At 35.4% G+C, this 19,170-nt stretch overlaps 1 protein-coding gene across 3 annotated transcripts in view; it reads right to left on the bottom strand.

Moving 5' to 3' along the window:
* Positions 1-5,397: 5,397 nt before the first annotated feature.
* Positions 5,398-19,170, bottom strand: part of LOC134845475 (cytosolic carboxypeptidase-like protein 5) — a 37,734-nt gene continuing 23,961 nt past the window's right edge. The window contains exons 9-18 of one of the 3 annotated variants that reach the window (XM_063862366.1): positions 18,886-19,079; positions 16,536-16,673; positions 12,445-12,608; positions 11,886-12,112; positions 10,239-10,742; positions 9,746-9,969; positions 9,259-9,480; positions 8,892-8,954; positions 6,353-6,627; positions 5,398-5,837 (exon numbers count right to left, since the gene is read on the bottom strand). In XM_063862366.1, coding sequence (XP_063718436.1) covers positions 5,809-5,837; positions 6,353-6,627; positions 8,892-8,954; positions 9,259-9,480; positions 9,746-9,969; positions 10,239-10,742; positions 11,886-12,112; positions 12,445-12,608; positions 16,536-16,673; positions 18,886-19,079 — 2,040 coding nt within the window. In that variant the 3' untranslated portion in view covers positions 5,398-5,808. The remainder of the gene's footprint in view (positions 5,838-6,352; positions 6,628-8,891; positions 8,955-9,258; positions 9,481-9,745; positions 9,970-10,238; positions 10,743-11,885; positions 12,113-12,444; positions 12,609-16,535; positions 16,674-18,885; positions 19,080-19,170) is intronic. The other 2 variants (XM_063862367.1, XM_063862368.1) reach the window with 2 other exon arrangements.

Raw genomic sequence — 19,170 nt, 5'->3', positions numbered from 1 at the left:
GTTCAGTGGCGGATCTAAGGTTTTCTCGAGAGAGGGCGCATTTTCAAAATATTTCAAAAATTTTGTCGACCTTTTTTTTAGGTCGACTAAATTGATGCCCTGAGCTCTGCCAAATTACTATTAAGACCGCATTTTTACCATATTTTCTGCGCCGTCGGCAAAATTTTGAAAAAACAGTCCAAAAAGGCGTTTTTAGGCATTTTTTGAAAAAGTTTGAACAACAGTTTGCGTTTTTTCGGCGCGCACTCCTCTCTCAAAATTAGTATATATTGACGCCTCTAGAAAAATTTTAGGGTCCATCAGCCAAAATTGAAAATCTCAAAATAACTTAAGGGGGGACGCTTTGGGTCGGGAGGGGATCGAATCCCTGGAGGGGTTTGCCCCTTCCCCTAAGTCCGCTGGTGCTAATGGGTGTGCAGAGATTAAAGATACCAAAAAAAATTTAACTTATAAAATTTTCAAAAACATGCCTCAGTCTCAAGAAAAACGGTTTTTAGCGCCATTTTTGTAATAAAAAACTTAAAAATTGAAATCTTTTACCAAAAAAGAGGACAAAATATATTTGAATTTTCTTGAATTTTGTTTTCGCTTTTTTTCTAGTTATTTTGCGACAAAAAATTTTGCCTATTTTACCGTTACTGTCGATTATTATCCGAAGTATTAGATTTTTGTCATATCTTTTCATTACACCACGCTCAAAAATCAAAAATATTTTGAAAAACGTCTTTTGATTTCCAACCAGCGTACAAATATTAGTGATAACATTTGAATTCCAATACTTTTTGTACTAAATTATGAGTACTTGAAAATTTTCAATCTGGTAAAGTTTGGAATACTAAAGCGCGCTATTTTCTCGTTTATCTTGTTAACGGTCAGCCTATTCAAGGGCTACATTTCCTGTTTCTTTTGTTAGTTGAGAGGAAATCCGCTCTCAAAATAGTTAGTTCCGTGTTCATGTATGTAATCTAAGAAATGTCTCAGCAATTTGTCAGTAGACGCAAACTTTATATCGCAACGCAAATTCTACTGGTGTGTTTCTACTCAAATATTTACGGTGGGGAAAAAGCGAAAGTTTTCTCCACATTCAGTTCAATCTTATGCTGAGTTTTCATCAAATTATTAAATTTAAAAAAACTGACTAGTATTCATAACGCTCAGGATTACGCTCTGGTATGAGCAATCATGTTTTTTCTCTCCTCCGCGTGGTGTGAGAAATAATTGCCAAAACAACTAAAGAATCGAGCTTTGCTTGATATCAACATGAAAATCAATTCAGCATATTGCAAAAAAAATGTAAAAAAGTATAAATGAGCTTTGAAGCCTATGCAACTTTGGCTACATACCTCTGTAATTCAAGAAAGCACTTAACGCTTTCGGGACGACTCACTGTCAGATAAACGACCAGGTAAATTTATTGCGGAGAAAACACGAGTTCCAAAATTGCTAAGAAGAATTAGAGCAGCACAACAAAAATAAAAATGAGTTGAAAAATGACCACTCAAATTTGTTTTACTGTAGTTTTAAAATAGTTTTTGAGACTAATTTGATGTCAATTTTGTTGTGCGAAAACACAGTGATTCGGAAAATTTGCTATCTATATACAGTCATAAGACATATTAGTTCAATTTTTCGATTTCGACGAAAAATTGAACAAAGCAAACGAATGATTTTTTCTTCACGTTTTTTCCGGTTCGAGTGCTACACTTACGTTTGGACTTTGAAAACCGAGCATGTGCAGTTTTGTGACTAAAACTTCCCGGTCGAGAAGGAATTTTAAGTCGAGCACAAAGCCAAAAACATACGCGATATCGGTCGAGAGAATGGAAGCATAAGCCGATCACAATAGAAAAACCAATTCCGGTTAATAAGTCGACATATAGTTCAAGCACAGTCGAAACATACCTTATTTCTGTCGAGAAATTCAAAACAGAGGTTGAGAGAAGTTGAAACATAGGTCGAGCCCAACCAGATTTTTTCAAAATTATTTTTTTTGAAGGTTCTAATTATTTAAACTCAAAACAAAGCAAAAAATTTCTGCTCAAAAAAGACCTCCGTCAGGAAGCTGCAATCAACAACAATCATTTGAGGAGATTTGCTTGCCGCAAAACTAAAGTTTTTAAGGGAATTCTTTAATTTTTTGAAATTCAAGGATTCCTGTGGCAAGAAAAACAAAATTCTACCAATTTGTTGTCAAATATCAGTTTTCAGACCAATATTTTCAGCCCAGTTTTATTCGGAAATGAAAATCAACTTAGGAAACTCATTTTGTAAGAGTTTGTTTTTGATGCAGGAGTTTCGCATTTTACTGACTTTTATAGTTCATTTTCAAATCAAGCAACATCACAATAAACTTAAGTGAAAAGTATACTTGGAAAAGTTTGCCAATTTACTCGTTTTATTTGATAGTCGAGAAAGTCAAGAAAGTTGGTCCATAAAGCGAGCACAGTCAAAACATATCCGATTTCGGAGGAGATAGTCATAATATAGGTCGAACGCATTCGAAAAATAGATGTAGCACAGTCGGACGGAACATAGGTCGAGCTCAGTCAAAACATAGGTCGATTACAGATTAAAAGTCGTTTTCTCTGCAACTAATTAAGATGTAGGGTTCAAAAATTGGCAACTGCTAAATGAAATTTATTGAAAGGACATAGTGAGGCCAAAAGTTCAGAAACACAGTTTTGAAAGCGTAAATCAGCCAATATATCATAACTAGTTATAAAGATGTTGTGGATACATCCTCACAATCAATATGAGGAATTTGAATTTATGGGATAAAAATGGTTCCTTGAGCAGCTTCTTCTTGTGTAAAAACAAACTAACTTTCATGCATGTTTTGACCTGATACTCGAAAAAGTCAACAAAAAAGTTGTCCAAAAAACTTTTGGAAAAAAGGTTGCCCAAACTCATGGACAAGATTCTCATTAACAGTCATGTTGTCCCAAGATTTTTGAATGTTTTTATCGTAAAAACAGACATGACCGTTTTTTGATGTCGGACAAAATAACACTTTTAATTCTTCTGTCTGTTGTTTTTCAGCGGTATAACGAGTAAGTCAAGCTCATCAGTTTCCTAAAGAACCAATTCTTGTTTGAGATGGTGATTCCACTGCAGAACACCTCCACAACTAATTATAATTCATCGGCTGATTTACGCCATGGAAACAGCATTTCTTAAATTTAAAGACCGACTAAGTCCTTTCAATGAATTTCATCTAGCATTTGTCAATTTTTCAACCCTATATCGTACACATTTGCAGAGAAACAGACAAAAAAATTAAAAAAAGGACATTCATTTGCTTGTCGAAAGCAAAAGCTGCAGATTCGATATACCGCAGATAAAGTTATATTTTAACAGGAACCCATCAATTGGCAAAAAATTTTGAGTTTAAAACACGAGGAAGCTTTTTGCTAGGTTTTGAGTCTTCCAAAAAAAATTTCTACCAAATTTACGCTTGTCCCTGGGGAACATTTCGTGCAACTTGTTTGATTGACTACCACGGCTTACGCGAAGTGTACTGCTCCGAAGAGATCAGTAGATTTATTAGAAAATGTTTTCTTGAGCAACATAATTCACACTTCATTAGTTTTGAGATTTTGCGAGTAAGTTTAGGATTTTGCATCCAAGCTTAGGCGTAAAAATTCGATTATAATAGATTATTATGTCACTTTTTTGACATTTATAATTGATTATAATTATAAAAGAGGATGATCAAAAGAATTATAATGGATTCTAGTCGTGACATTTTCCAAGAGATTATAGTTGATTATATTTCAAACAAAAACTCAAAAAATATATAAAATCAATTGTAATTCGATAATAATCTCCTTTTTGGCCAACATTTTGTCAGACCGAAAAAAAAACACTTTATGAATTCTATTGAGTTTTTTTTCTGTCAAATAAAAAAAAGAAATTGAAAAAAGTTTACACAGAAACCGGCCAAAAACTTTTTTTGTGCTTTTCATAGTTATATTCAAATAATTACATCAGAAAAGATGTTTTCCATTTAATGGTTTTTGTTAGAATTAACGATTAAAACTTTAGTAAATCCGATTGAATTGATCGATAAATTAGTTCTTTATTTTTCACTGGCCAATGGAAATTTTAAAGTTCAATCACTTTGTTGGCGGCCTGAAACTTTTTAGGTTATAGAAAATCTACCATTCATAGGCAAAACAATATATTTGAATTCAGGCCAAGCGAAGTCTAAACGCCGTAACCCTTTTAGAATTAAATACATTAAGTTTTTCTCATGAACAACAAAAAATCAATACTAAATGAAAACATTGCCCAGCAGACAGTTGGAAAAAAGCCAATGAACACATTTTACCAGAAGAAAATAATAGCTGGTATTTTGGAGAAAAAAAATATCAACTTTCAAAAAACGTTTTTTTTTCAAAAAAAATAAGATGACATTAAACCTCGCGGAATTTCTAGCCCAGTGTGTGATTGACACTTTTTGACGCAGAGGCGAAGCTAAGCTTCGCAAACACTTGCGAGAACACGGCCAAAAAGCAGCTTGATTAAGTGAAATAAGAAAGTAGAAATGAGCCTCTAATAAGCAAAAACTCGGCTACGTGTAGGATTCGAATCTGCGACCAACTGCAATCAAGAGATTTTGAGTCTCAAGCACTATCAACTCAGCCACGCACGCTAAATAACCGACAAACAGTATATATAGTGTTAGAAATATTCTGAAATCGAGTTTTCATTATTGTACTGCTGTTTGAAACAAATCACTGTTTTCGGTTCATTTGATGAATTAAAAACCCATCAACTGTGTTAACTTATGACTATTCGAATGTCAAAGCACATGTTATGAAAAAGCTTTTAAGGTGCCCCAAAAGTGACACCAATATTGTAATAACATTAACCCAATTTGCAAGTGTAATAACATTAACCCAATTTGAGAAAACTAGACCAATGGGCAAATTGAAATCAAAATCGGTCGTTTTTGTGACCTTTTGCTGTTTGATAGTGGAGTTAGCCTTCATTTCAACAACGGTATAAAAAAACTAAAAAAGTCATCACGACCTACATAAGAGTCTGAACTATGTGCGGTGTTGAAACTCCAACAAGTAGCTAGGAATTTTATGTCCTTCCCTCTGAGCCACACGCTTCACTAAACCTACTCTAACGGAAAACACTGGCCACCAAAAAAGCAGAGAACAGATGCTATGAATTTTCCAACACTACAGATCGTGATTATAGCTTGTGCCACCAATTCATTTAGCTTTTTTAATGAACTCTTTTAAAAATTTTCCTGGCTAAAAACCCAAAATTAGGGATAGTTCACTGAACTCGTTATTGTTCAGTTTAAATAAAAGAAACACAGGACACCACTAACGTCAGAAAGTTCACTATTGATTGAATCGAGCTATCGTATACTCAGAAGTCTTGAAAAGAAATTCGAGGCTGGCTAAATTAATATATAGCACATATATCTACATCAAATATGTACAACCCACTTTAACAGTCAGGTGATATTTACAAACAAACAATCTGCAGATAAACAGCATTTTAGTACAACAAACTACACGTAGGGTTTTAAGTTGATTCGTCATCAACTCCGTTTATACTCAACGGCTTGACTAATTAAACAGGAGAGCAAGGAATTTACTTGATGGTCGTCAGAACCTATGTCATCTTGATTTTTGTATCAACATTTGTGATTCCATCATCAACTCCTGTCTAATGAAGAAGAAAACAATAAAAGCTAAGGTAAGGAAAATTGGGCAATTGAAGCAACTTTTTAAGTTTCAAGTTTCATTTCAATGGTTGGCTCTAGGATGATATCTTCTTTTGTTTTCAGGCGCTCACTGTTGAACCAGAATTGGCTGAAACAAAGATTTTCATCTAGCCTGAGTTAAGTTAAGATTCATGGATGGCTAGCTCAGAATGAACCAGCAAAATCATCAAAAAATGTTACATTTGATAGTAGTTTTTTGTTTCTTCCTCGTTCGTTCATTCGATTAAATTAGAATCTTCGAAGGCGAATTCTCATCCTATATATTTGTTCGTAACCCTATGTATTACTATTACTTACTTTCTTAACATCTTTTTTTTTTGCTTTTTGCAGTTATAATTTTTTCTTGATTTTAATGGTTTTCGAGTTCAGTTACATTGCTTTCAAAATAATTACGGGCTATCTTACACCATTATCATTATCAGTATTATGACTTAGGATCTCTGTAACTATTATCACCTTTTTGTAAAGTGGAGGAGATTCGTTACTAGGAACAAAACTAACATCGCTCAACCATTGATTTAGTTCTTTATAGTAGGGGTGTTAAGTCGTGACCAAGAACAATAAGGGGGAAATAGCTAAGAGATCCATAACTTTCAATCTTACCTGAGCGCTTGCTGCTCTTGCGTCTCTTAACTGTGGGAGTGTTGTTAGTGCTACTCGAGGCACTCTTGATCGAGGACTTCTTATAATTCTGTCCCCCTCCCCCTCCCCCTCCCCCTCCGTTCTCCCTGCTTAGGAGCTGTATTGCTGCTGTGGTGTCGTGACTCTCCTTTAATTTTGTTCTGTGGTCCCCACTGCTTTTTCCAGTCGCGTACAGAGAAGTATTTGGCGTGTTTTTACTGTTTTGTCCTCCTATGCTTCCAGTTGACTTCTTTTTCCTGCAACAACCGAAAATGGTTCACTTAGTTCTCAAAACTTTTAAACTAGAATCGCCTGGCCCACATAAATAATCGAATGATGCGAGAAATTTCGATGACAAGGTTTTTACTCGCCAAAAGCACAACACCGAACAAACAAAAATAAGTGAACCACCAATAAATTTTTCTTAGGCGCAAATATCGATTAACTTCGTGGTAGCGGGCGGTGACAAAATTTGTGGGTTATAACCTTCCAAAACCTCCCTCCCCTCTTCTTTTTGAATCTGCTCCAAATGGTGCTAGAATTAGTTCGAAGTAAGCAAGTTCTACCGCTATCCAAAGTGACCTAATTTACATTTAGTTCAACTTAGTAAGGCAATAAACTAAAACAGAAAGAATAGTTTGATTTAGAGACGTGTGACCTACTAACTCGTGGCTCTTTTTCCTCGGAGGCTTGGGAGAGCTATCACATCTAAGTAACCTCTTAGTTTTGCCGCTAAAATAAGTCAAATCTGTACTAGTTGAATGAAATGTACTTATTCGTACACAGAGGCGAATCGGAGCTTCGCAACACTTGGCATACAATTAAAACATTGCATTACAAGAGGTCAATGTTTATAAAAAATTAAGCTGAAAAAAGTAGAAAAAAATGTCTATAGAAATTTTTACAACGTTGTCTCGGGTGAGGCTCATAAACAGCCTTAGCAAGCATTTATAACTAATGACCGAGCGGCAAATAAGGCGAAAAACTTGGGTCGACCCTCGTTACTGTGGTCATAAAAATTAAAACTGTGGTTAAACTACGCAACATAAAATGAATAAGCCGATACAACAAAAGCCGAACCCGCTCAGCCGATAAAAAAAACAGCCAACTGACTGTTGGAAAAGAAATGAACGCAGAAACAGAAGACTTTGTTTTTTTAAGCATCAACTTGCACATTTTGAAGAACTAGTATAGGCCATTAAAGCAATTTCACGAACAATTTATGTTTGACTTTTTTTGATAAAAAGAACCGAATTTAGGAAAACTTGATTAATAGGCAATTTTCTTTTATTTCGCAGGGTAATCTGACAATTAAATTCCATTTTTAACAACGGAAATGAAGTGAACTTGAAAAGAAATCAGAAGTCAAACCTCAAAAATCAAAACTGAGCGTGAATAAATTTTAAGACTTTTCCCAGAAAAAATTTCTTAAAAAATCGCCAAGACCTATATCAGAGTACTCACTACGCTCATTACTCTTAATGACATGATTCCAAATCAGAGTTGGTAAAATTACAAAACAATTTTCAATTATAATACGAGGATCCCATCTAAAGCTGAAGGTACCTGTTCTATTTTATCCGAATTTTTGGTACTGATGCAGGATGAAATGGTTTTCAGAAAATTCAAAAGTTGGGCTTCACCCATAACATTAATTGTTTCACAAATAAAATAAGCAGAGTAAAACTTTTTACATTTACAATTTAAATTATCCCAAGGACCTAATATTTCTCTTACAACAACTTAAGGATTCGCCACTTCTGCAGGTAAAATTTTTGCATGTGGTTCTTTCTATTGAACTTTTACGAGGGCGACGACTTTTTGTAGAAAAACGTGGAGCGTAACAGCTTAAGCAGAGGAGCTTTCCAACCTGTTCTATCAATTGAACTTAAAATGTCAGATTTGGGAGGGTAGTTTGAGAGCATTTGGAAAAAAAAATCAGCCGACCAAAACTAGGCCGAAAACCACATAAGTCCAATAAAATCAACAATTTTCAACATTATATTAAAAAACTAATTGATACCTCAAATGAACCAAAAAGTGGTTTTGTTTGAATTATCAGAAAAATCAGCATGTCTTAGCAGCAGCAAAAATTGAGCAACAGAAAGCGCAATAGTTGTTTATGGGAAAAAGTCTAGTTCCCGATTACAACCCACTTGCTCTCGCAAGTGAAAAAAGGAGACACTTTAGGGGCTCTTTTCCAGTTTCCCATCCCCTCAAAAATTTACAAAATAAAGCTGTTCAGAAGTTGTTCATACGAAATTTCGAATGAAAGAAATGTTCTAAAAATTTGTTCACCTGTTCACGCTGACACGTTTTGATGTACTGTTTAAAATTAAAAATCATTTTAAAGACTTTTTTAAATTGAATTTCAAAAAAAATCAAAAGGGCGGAAACTGGAAAAGAGCCACTTTAGGGGATGCAAACATAAATACGAATGAGAATAACAAAGACAATGATAGACAAGAAGATCATGCAAACGATGAGGATGTTGAGAATTACATGCACGTGACATATTTACTTCACTTTTCTCTTTGTAGTCTTGCCTCCCTTTGATTTGGAAGAATAAGACAAACTCTCTGGTCTGCAAAAGTATCACCATTTATTGATAGCAAGTTCAAAAATAAAACCAGGGATCCGACCGACCATACTTTGCAAACTACTATTCATTTTGCTTTTGACGAAATATAGAAGGTGCTTAACTTGAGCTTAGTATACCTTATGAAACTTTTGAACCACATCTTCGAACTCATTTCCTAGTCTCAACTTAACTGTAGAAAGAACTGTAGCTAACTTTAGTCCCAATCAGTAGTAACTCGATAGAACTCAGTTGTAATCCTATAGACATGCACAAACTCTATTTGACAAAGACAATTTTGGACACTCACTCTGACTTCCTGGCGGCAGATGGAACTCTCTCAAACATAGTCACATTCCCATTCGATTCTGCCCCCGTGGCCCCCCTGGGAGGCACAGAGGGGGTGGCCACCACCTGTTCTGACTTGTCCCCTGTCATCGTTGCCATTAAGAGTGCCGACTGGTTGTGACTGGAAAATCCTTCCAACAGTCGCGTGTCCGAGTAGTCCTCGTCATTCTCGAAACTCGAGGCACTTCATTCAGCAAACGATTCAACATGAAAGACCGTGCGTAACTCAAGTTCCTTTTTTTACACATCAAAAAATCGAAGACACTATGTCAAGTTCCCAAAGTTTTCCCTTTTTGAACTCAAATTTTCTATTAATCGTCTTTCAACAAAAAAAAACGTTTCACAATCGGCACTACTTCAATCAGTATGAAGACATTAAGGAACAACAACTGTGCATTTTAACCTGTTTAGTTTTAATTTATTAACGTAGTTGTGACCGTGATTCAAACCTGATTGGTCTTCTATACTGCTTCAGTCGACACTGTGTCGCGAAGGCATCGTTGCTGTTATCTGCTCTAATCTGCCTACTTGGTTGCTGCTGTTGTCCTTTTCCCACATTTGTGAGATCATTCTGGGAGTAGGATGTCTTTTTTAACACGTTTGAATGCGTGTTGTTTACTGGGGTTCCATTGGATCTCTCAAATGCAGCATAAACAGAGTTCAGATCCATGTTCTAGAAAAGATGACACGATTGATATCGAGTTTTAAAGTCTAATTCAAATCTTGATTTATGGTAATTCTATACCTAATCGAAAAATCAAGCTGGTTTGTGATTTTCATTAGATACATTTTTTCACATTTCATTGCCTCAAAAACAGCTTATCAGGACAAACTTGATTATTATCAAGCCATTTGGGAGACCATATCGCCTCTTAGTTTCCCGCGATGTAAATGTTCATTCGAAATTCATTCGCATCACATCTGAACCTTGGTGAAACTTACATGTTGTGCGTTCACATTAGAAGAGCTACCCGCCGAAGAATACATTAAATTACTCGCATGATGGTTTGGGTTCGGCTGTAACACACTAAGCGATCGGTTGATTCCGAGCTTCGACCTTGAAAACGGAGCTAAAGTTTGTTGTTGATTAGACCCAGGTGGCGGGTTTCCCTTTTGAATATATGCATGTGCCTTCCTTGGTGAAATAATAGCTAGCCCTGCAATAGTTGAACTGCCTCCAGGCTGGTTGTTCACATGAATTGGTAGATTTTTGTTCAAATAATTCATCGCCGAGCCCGCTTCGAATTGAGGCCCCAGCAAGGATTGAGCGTAGTTATTATTCGTCACCGGAAGATTGTACACGGCTCTCGAAGTGTTCGGATTAACTGAGTTCCGTTGTTCATTTGATTGCTGTTGTTGTTTGCTTGTGCTGTGCTGATGATTCAAAAGTTGCTTAAGGGCGGTCGGCTGTGTCAATATGGGCGTGGTACGCGAATTGGATCCGTCCTAAATCGCATAATCGAATTAACCTTTTATCACCTAAAAAAGCGTCAGTGTTGGCTAGTACTGTAATTCAAATCATGACACTTATCGGCATTTTTGTTCCGATGACTCGAGAAGTCGAAAGGAACTATGGCAGAGGGTAGTTTTTCGCGCGTTATAGATACCCCAAAGAAAACTCTAGGGGTAAACTGAGGTATCAAAGTACCACCTATGCCGCCCTAAAATATCTGTACATAAAACCTGGTCGGATGTATGCCTTTTCAGGCTCTTTTTCTTCCCCCCACCTGCGATTTTTTGAGTTAAATTTTTGTTCGCATTAACCGATTGTTATGAAAATTGACATGCGAACTAATTAAGCTATGACAAACACATTTGGTCTTCATGATTAACCTTGTAAAACCACTCGTTACATCATAAAAGTGTTGATTATGTGATGTGGGGAGAAAGGAAAAAGAGTCCCTTTCGGACTCAAAATTAACTAAAAAGTGAGAAGTCATAGCCAACAGAAAGTTGGAGTGTCAATGAAACATAAAAAATCGAAAAAAAAAATGAATTTAGAAATTTTTTAAAAAACTTTCAATAACAATTTACAACACACTGAAGCGCTTTAATTATCAGAAACCTTTTAAAAAGACTTTTAATCTTTCGAAAAAAATTTAGATCACGCTATAGATATTTTAGAACGTTTTATTCCGCTGGGAAATCTTCAAAATGAAATCCTCTCGAAACTCAAAATATTTCACGTTATTTGTGCGCCATTTGCACATTTGTTTTTGGGGACCGCAATTGCCTTCCTCTGAGCAAATAAATTTGAATTAAACTTGAAAAGAAATCAAAAGTCGAACCGCAAAAAAACATACTTGAGCTTGGGCAAATTTCAAAAACTTATCCCAAAAATTTTTCGTGTTTCTAATTTCGAAGAAAAAAATAGAACTCAAAAGCTCATTGAATTTCAAAAATTAATTATGATTGGCAGGTTTTTCTGGTATGCAGCAAAACTGAACCAGCTATAATGCTAGCATAAGTGCCACAATATAAATTATTTGAGACTTGGGTTGGAAAAAATAGAGTTCGTGATATGACTGATCCCTACGGTCCTTGTGTAAATACAGTACAAGGTAAAATTATCATTATCCTGCCTCCCACCTGGTATATGAAGTGGTTGGGCGTTGACGACATTGATGCTGCGTTATTATTTGCATCTTGACTGCCTCTACGATTGTTGGCAGTATTGCTATGATTATTACTGCTAGACGACGAAGATCCACCAGCATTGCCAGCCGAATTCGAAGTGTTGTTTGCATTTGCCCCTTGTGGATTTGTTCTTGTAATTTGCAGAAGGCGCTGTCTCCGCATTTGGAAAGCCTTGTTTTCTAAAAAAAAAACTCATTACCACATTTAAAGCAAATTCAAACGGGTATTTGTATCAGATAAAAAGTTTGCACTATGTGTGTAGATAGATACATAACATATTAAATCACAAACGAACAGTGAAGATCAAATCATAAAAAAAAATTGGTAATAAATTCCTTTAGTAGCAAAACGCAATGTTCAATCAATTTTGACCCAACCTAAGAACATAGGCAAAAATTCCTACAAGGAAAACTGGGCGGATGCCAACTATAATAAGACATTCACCTTAAACTACATACTTAAGGGAATGTTCAGTTCCGTCATTCACAAACGAAGCAATACATAAGCTAACCTCTGATCGGTCCCAAATTCTTAGAGACCTGAGGCCCTGTAGTGCCTGAAGTATTTCCTCCAGCTGCACTTGCGCCGCGTGTCGCATAAGAATTACCAGAATTCACATTACTACTCGACACATAGTTGCTCCCTCCTCCAACTCCAGGGTCAGCAACAGATACGCTGAAACAAAATAGCATATAATTCGAAAAATGAACAGAGACCTTTTATTGCCGCGAACTGTTTACTTAAGCAATGCCATCACTTAAAACTACTATAACTAGCTTACTACCTTCGCTGGTCTATATTCAATCCACTGATCTATAAAAAGTGAAAATTAGGCTGAAAAAGTGTCAATGAACTCCAGAAAACCGGACAATGACTGGATTACTTTTGAATCATTTTTAAAGAAAAGAAAATATGGCCTCAGAGGCTTTTTGAATGCAAAAAAAATCTTCTATAATTGACAATCATTCATGAAACCAACCCATCTGAAGCCCAATCTAAAGTCAACTTTTTCATTCCTAGAATTGCGAACCTAGACACTGAGGTGCACGTTTGAAACTAAAAGCCAAATGTTTTTTTTTCGGGCCAGTTGCAATTTACTTATTTGAGAGTGTAATTGTTTTAGTTGATTTCCATTTAGCAAAGGACTTCAAAGTGAACCACACTGCTCGTATCGGGCGAAGCGCGCTGAATGTTCCGACTGCATTTTAAGTTCCATGGAGTAGTTTAAATTAAACACAGAAAAAGTGGATTAAGGAAAAAGATAAAAGAATGAAAATACACCTTAAAAAGTTTTGGACATCAATTTTGAGATTTGGGGTATCACATTATCGCATCTGCTCTACCACCGCTTGTAAATTTATTAACACTAGCCACCAGTAAAAATTCGCAGCAAAAACTCGGGCAAAAAAACTATTTCAAGGTTCCGGATTTGAATATCCGACCTGTTGATTACGAGTACAACATCCCCATCCTCGCATCTACCCCACGGTCGCGCGGATGTAATTTAGTGGCGCAGCTAATGCTGGATCTACCTGTTCTAATATTTTTCATCATATTTCATACTGATACGGAAATGCGTAATTAAACAATGGACTTTACGTTAAATCCTTGTGTTTCTCTGCTTATATAGGCGACTAATCACTCATTTGAAAGGAGAAAACTACAACTCGATCTTTCAATTGAAGTCTTTATCTCACATTTGGCTCCGTAGTTTTCGAAAAAAAGAAAAAGATTCTAAACATCTATCTAAAATTCAAAAATGAACACAGACCTTTTATTGCCGCGAACTGTTTACTTAAGCAATGCCATCACTTAAAACTACTATAACTAGCTTACTACCTTCGCTGGTCTATATTCAATCCACTGATCTATAAAAAGTGAAAATTAGGCTGAAAAAGTGTCAATGAACTCCAGAAAACCGGACAATGACTGGATTACTTTTGAATCATTTTTAAAGAAAAGAAAATATGGCCTCAGAGGCTTTTTGAATGCAAAAAAAAATCTTCTATAATTGACAATCATTCATGAAACCAACCCATCTGAAGCCCAATCTAAAGTCAACTTTTTCATTCCTAGAATTGCGAACCTAGACACTGAGGTGCACGTTTGAAACTAAAAGCCAAATGTTTTTTTTTCGGGCCAGTTGCAATTTACTTATTTGAGAGTGTAATTGTTTTAGTTGATTTCCATTTAGCAAAGGACTTCAAAGTGAACCACACTGCTCGTATCGGGCGAAGCGCGCTGAATGTTCCGACTGCATTTTAAGTTCCATGGAGTAGTTTAAATTAAACACAGAAAAAGTGGATTAAGGAAAAAGAAAAAAAGAATGAAAATACACCTTAAAAAGTTTTGGACATCAATTTTGAGATTTGGGTATCGCATTATCGCATCTGCTCTACGACCGCTTGTAAATTTATTAACACTAGCCACCAGTAAAAATTCGCAGCAAAAACTCGGGCAAAAAAACTATTTCAAGGTTCCGGATTTGAATCTCCGACCTGTTGATTACGAATACAACATCCTCATCCTCGCATCTACCCCACGGTCGCGCGGATGTAATTTAGTGGCGCAGCTAATGCTGGATCTACCTGTTCTAATATTTTTCATCATATTTCATACTGATACGGAAATGCGTAATTAAACAATGGACTTTACGTTAAATCCTTGTGTTTCTCTGCTTATATAGGTGAGTAATCACTCATTTAAAAGAGAAAACTACAACTCGATCTTTCAATTGAAGTCTTTATCTCACATTTGGCTCCGTAGTTTTCGAAAAAAAAGAAGAAAAAGATTCTAAACATCTATCTAAAATTCAAAAATTTGACTTAAATCCTAAATCCGTGAAACTTTCTCTACTAAAGCCAAAGAATAGCCTCCAATTTCCACTCCCTGATTTTAAGATTGAATACTTCCGCCCCCTGACTTTTTAGATTGAACCCTTTATATCCGATTTAGCTTGTAGTTTTCAAAAAGTGACGAAACTTCTATAAAAAAAACAGTGAATTTTTCCGAAGTCCATATCAGCTTTTCTACAAAAAAAAGGTTATAACAGATTACGCAGAGAAAACTTAAGCACCATGTTAGTTTCAATGAACTAATAACCTCAGAATCAGCAGTTTGGTTTTTGAAAAAAAAAATAACTTTCCAAAAAAACGGGCAACATTTCAAAAATTGGACATTTTCTACGGCCCAATTTTTTTTTTCAAAACGCAGGGCATAACATCTTGCGCATTTAAGATGCGCATAATTGATTTTTTTCCCGGTCCGGTTAAACTCTTAATCTCCGATTTAGCAGGTAGTTTTTGAGAAAAGTCGAAGTTTTGAAAATTAATCAAAATCTCGAAAATGGGCTTGTTAAGGGCCATAATTTTTTTCAACCGAAATTAGGGAATAACCGCTCGAGAAGGGTAGATCCCCATAATTTGTTCTTTTGATTGAAATTTCATCTCAAATTTGCGACTTTAATATTTGAGAAAATGAAAAACTTCCAAAGAAATAGGCCAAAAATCCCACTATTGAAACATTCAAAAGCCATAGAAATGAAAAGCGACTAACTGAGTAGGCACATAGATGAGCAAGTGGTTAGTCCATTAGTACCATTTTTGCGATTTCCGAGAAAAATTGCAAAAATTTTCCAAATCGTTACAAAAAACAACAAATCCCATACATTTTCATATCATCTGTTTTTCAAACATGAACTCACACTAGCCAAAAATAAAGCAAAAACATATGCTATGAAATTGCCTATGCTTGAATAGGCTTAAATTGAAATATACCAAAAACGCCACCAAATTAGCTCTTTTTTGCGACTGACCTTAGAAAAAAAATTGCGTAATAAAAAACTAAATGCGTAAATAATTGGAATTTTCAAAAAAAAATGAAAAGTCAAGATAAAAAAAATATCATTTTTGAATATAAAGTACGAGTGCTATATCTGCATATAGCAAATTATTAAATATACCAAAGAGCATGCCTCAATCCAATTTGAAACGATTTCTAGGATTTTTAATTGCTAGTTAAAATATCGAAAATTGTATAAAGAAAAAAATCCGCCTCGAGCACAAATATTCCGTCATTTTCTTAGGAAATAATCTGAAAAATAAAATAAAATTGCGAAACATAGCCAACAGAAGGATGTATATCAAAAAAAAATTGATTGAAAAGAAAAAATTTGATCCGAAGGAAAATATATATTTATTTTTGACACTTTTTGAGAAAACTAACCCAATATAGAAAAAGCGGATTAATGGGTAAATTTTTTATTCCGCTCGGAAATTTCAAAATTCAAACACACTTTCGAAAGTTAACGTCTTTCACAATTTTTCGCTCCGTAATTTACTTAACTTTTAGCAGATGAACTTGAATTAAATTCAAAAAGCGGATATATACCAAAGTTGATTCATAAATACAACATTCTTGAATGCACTTCTATAGGTATTTCAAGACTGTTAGAACATTTTAAGACCTATATAAGAGAAAATTATTTCGTTCTTTTAGACTGAAATGACAAATATCATTAAAAGTTGCATATTGAACCTTGGAACTCATGTCCTTAATATTTCAGAGATGCAACGTAGATGGATTTGATCAGAGGAACACTACCTGGATGCAGTGGTCTGGTTCTGAAGTTGTGCTTCCCTTTGCATCTGTCTGTTGTTCCTGAGGGGGAATCTGTTGCGAGAGAGGATGGAAGACACTCCACTCTGCACGTCTTCCTTGTCCAGGTGAGACAAATAGTTGCTGAAATGGCAATAAATTTTACAAAATAGTTGCTGAAATGGCAGTAAATTTTACACTACTAGTTACTGGAATGTCAGCAAATTTTACACAAATAGTTGCTGGAATTGCAGCAAACTTTACACAAATAGTTGCTGGAATTGCAGCAAATTTTACTAAGAGCTTTTGAAGAACATTTATGTTTTACACCGTGATAAAGCATACATATATCTCTACCGTAATTGATGGAAATCAAACAAAATTTGGAATATTTATGACAGCCTATTTCATAATTTTTACACAGAGGCGAAGCTGCGCTTCGCAAACACTTGAGATAAGACGACCGGGGTCTTATGCACAAAACGGCCCAAAATCAATTTTTCTTCATCGTAAGCTGGAAATTATGCGATCAAATTTGATTGGGTAATTTTAGCCAATCAAATTCAAGTTATACGGTCAGGCATTCCAATCAACTTTTCTAGCAGATAAAAATATCAGCCGAAAAAGGTGGAACTTTGAGTTAAATTATCAAACTTATTTTGAGTCACTTGTAAAACCTTGCCCAGACAAGCAAAATTTAGTAAAATGGCTCGACAAAACAAAATTCAATTTTCTTTATCATTTCGTCTACAACTAATAATCTGCTTGAAATTTCAATTGAAATGGCAGAAAATGTAGATGGAACTTGATTGGCTAATTAGCCAATCAAATTCATCCACAATAATTTCAGTTCAAGAGATGCAGTAATATTGAATTTGGGCCGTTTAGTGCATATGACCCGACGACCGAAAAGCAGCTCTAGAAAGTCCAATAAGAAAAACTAGAAATAAGCCTCGAATTAGCAAAAACTCGGCTAGGTCTAGGATTCGATCTGCGACCTACATCAATCATGAGATTTTGAGTCTTACGCACTATCCACTCAGTCACGCAAGCTTATCAACCGACAAAGACAAGTCACGAATGAAGCAGCTACGAATGCTTAGAAATAGCCATAGCAAATCATCAAAAGTTTCACCAAATACAAATAGACTCAAATTTGCAAGTAATAATTTGGATTATAACAAACTGAAGGCATCCACACTAACTTTGCATGTAACACATCGCAAAGCATAAAACCACATTTTGTAAATTTATGCTTTTCAAAAAATTGTGAGATACATTGAGTTGGAAAATTTCTATTATCGAGCTTTTAATCATTGTACTGCTGTTTGAAACAAATAATTTTTTCGGTTCAACTGATGAATCAAAAATGCATCAACTGTGCTAACTTATTACTATTCGATTGTCAAAGCCCATGCTATAGAAAAACTGTAACGGTGCCCTAAGAGTGGCACCAATATTTTGAAAAAAAGGAGGTCCGTACTAATACACTCGCTTCGCAAGTGTAAAAACTGTATCCCTCCATTTGAGTTTCTGCTATCAGCAAGTTCTTTTCCGACAATTCCCATATCAATTTTGACAAATTATATCGTCGCAGCCACAGGTTCAATTGATTGAAGTCCAGCTGGTAAACATTTAAATAAACTGCACTCCATATTGTGTATGGAACAAATGTAAAGACAAAGAATGAGATAAAAACAGAAAATTTCTGGGTAGAAGACGAGCATCTTACGAGTTTCTTTCCGAACGTGCAGATTGGCTCTTCCTATAAACCAGACCAAACTATGATTCATTAAATGATTACATTCAGCGCACTATAGAGCCTGCCGAACTCTTCTCACCTTGTCAAGGTCAAACTAGTACATTCCTAGAAATGCTGATGTTATACTAGGATCTACAAAAAATATTTTCCTTTTTGCATAATCGAGGTTATTCAGCAGGTAAAAATATTGCGTTAACTTTATCATCGTGTTCTTGGTGAATTATACCGAATTAAAAATCTATGTTCAGCAAGCAAAAATAATTTAAAATATAACTGAATTCCAGCGTAAGTTTGATAGATTTCAGCAAGAACTACCGAACAAGCGGAAAAATAGCAACTCTTCAAAATTCAAAAATGCAAAAAAAATGACAGAAAATAAGTCACGAAAAGCTTCGGAAACTACTAGATTCGAGCAAGCAGTAATTAATGCGCTTTAATTAAGCGGATGAAGCTCGTGATACTTGAAATTACCAAATATAAGCTAAACTGTACACTGAAATTAAGCACAGAACCTGAACACAAAAATATGCGATTTAAATTGGAAAAAATAAGATTCAATTATGTAATAAATTTAAAAAAACCAAGTCAACTCACTGTGCCATGGGCTTAGGTCCACTGTTTTTTATGTTGGTCTTCCGTGGGACCCCAGGTCCATTGTAGAGACCCTGGACAAATCTGTGCACCCACAGTCTGCACGCGTGCACATTCATAAACTCACTCATCGCTATCCTGGACCAGGGATTCATTCCCATCATATCCAGGGCCGCAATTGCAACTGCCTTGCCAACCTACAAACCAAAATCAATATTCTTGAATGCAACAAATGATGCCTACAATGATTAAGGCGTAGGCGGAAGTTTCACTAGAATGACGTTGCAA

The sequence above is a fragment of the Symsagittifera roscoffensis genome, chromosome 5 (genome assembly GCF_963678635.1).
Source record: "Symsagittifera roscoffensis chromosome 5, txSymRosc1.1, whole genome shotgun sequence".
In the NCBI taxonomy this organism is placed as follows: Eukaryota; Metazoa; Xenacoelomorpha; order Acoela; family Convolutidae; genus Symsagittifera; species Symsagittifera roscoffensis.
This window is presented reverse-complemented; position numbering and strand designations above follow the sequence as displayed.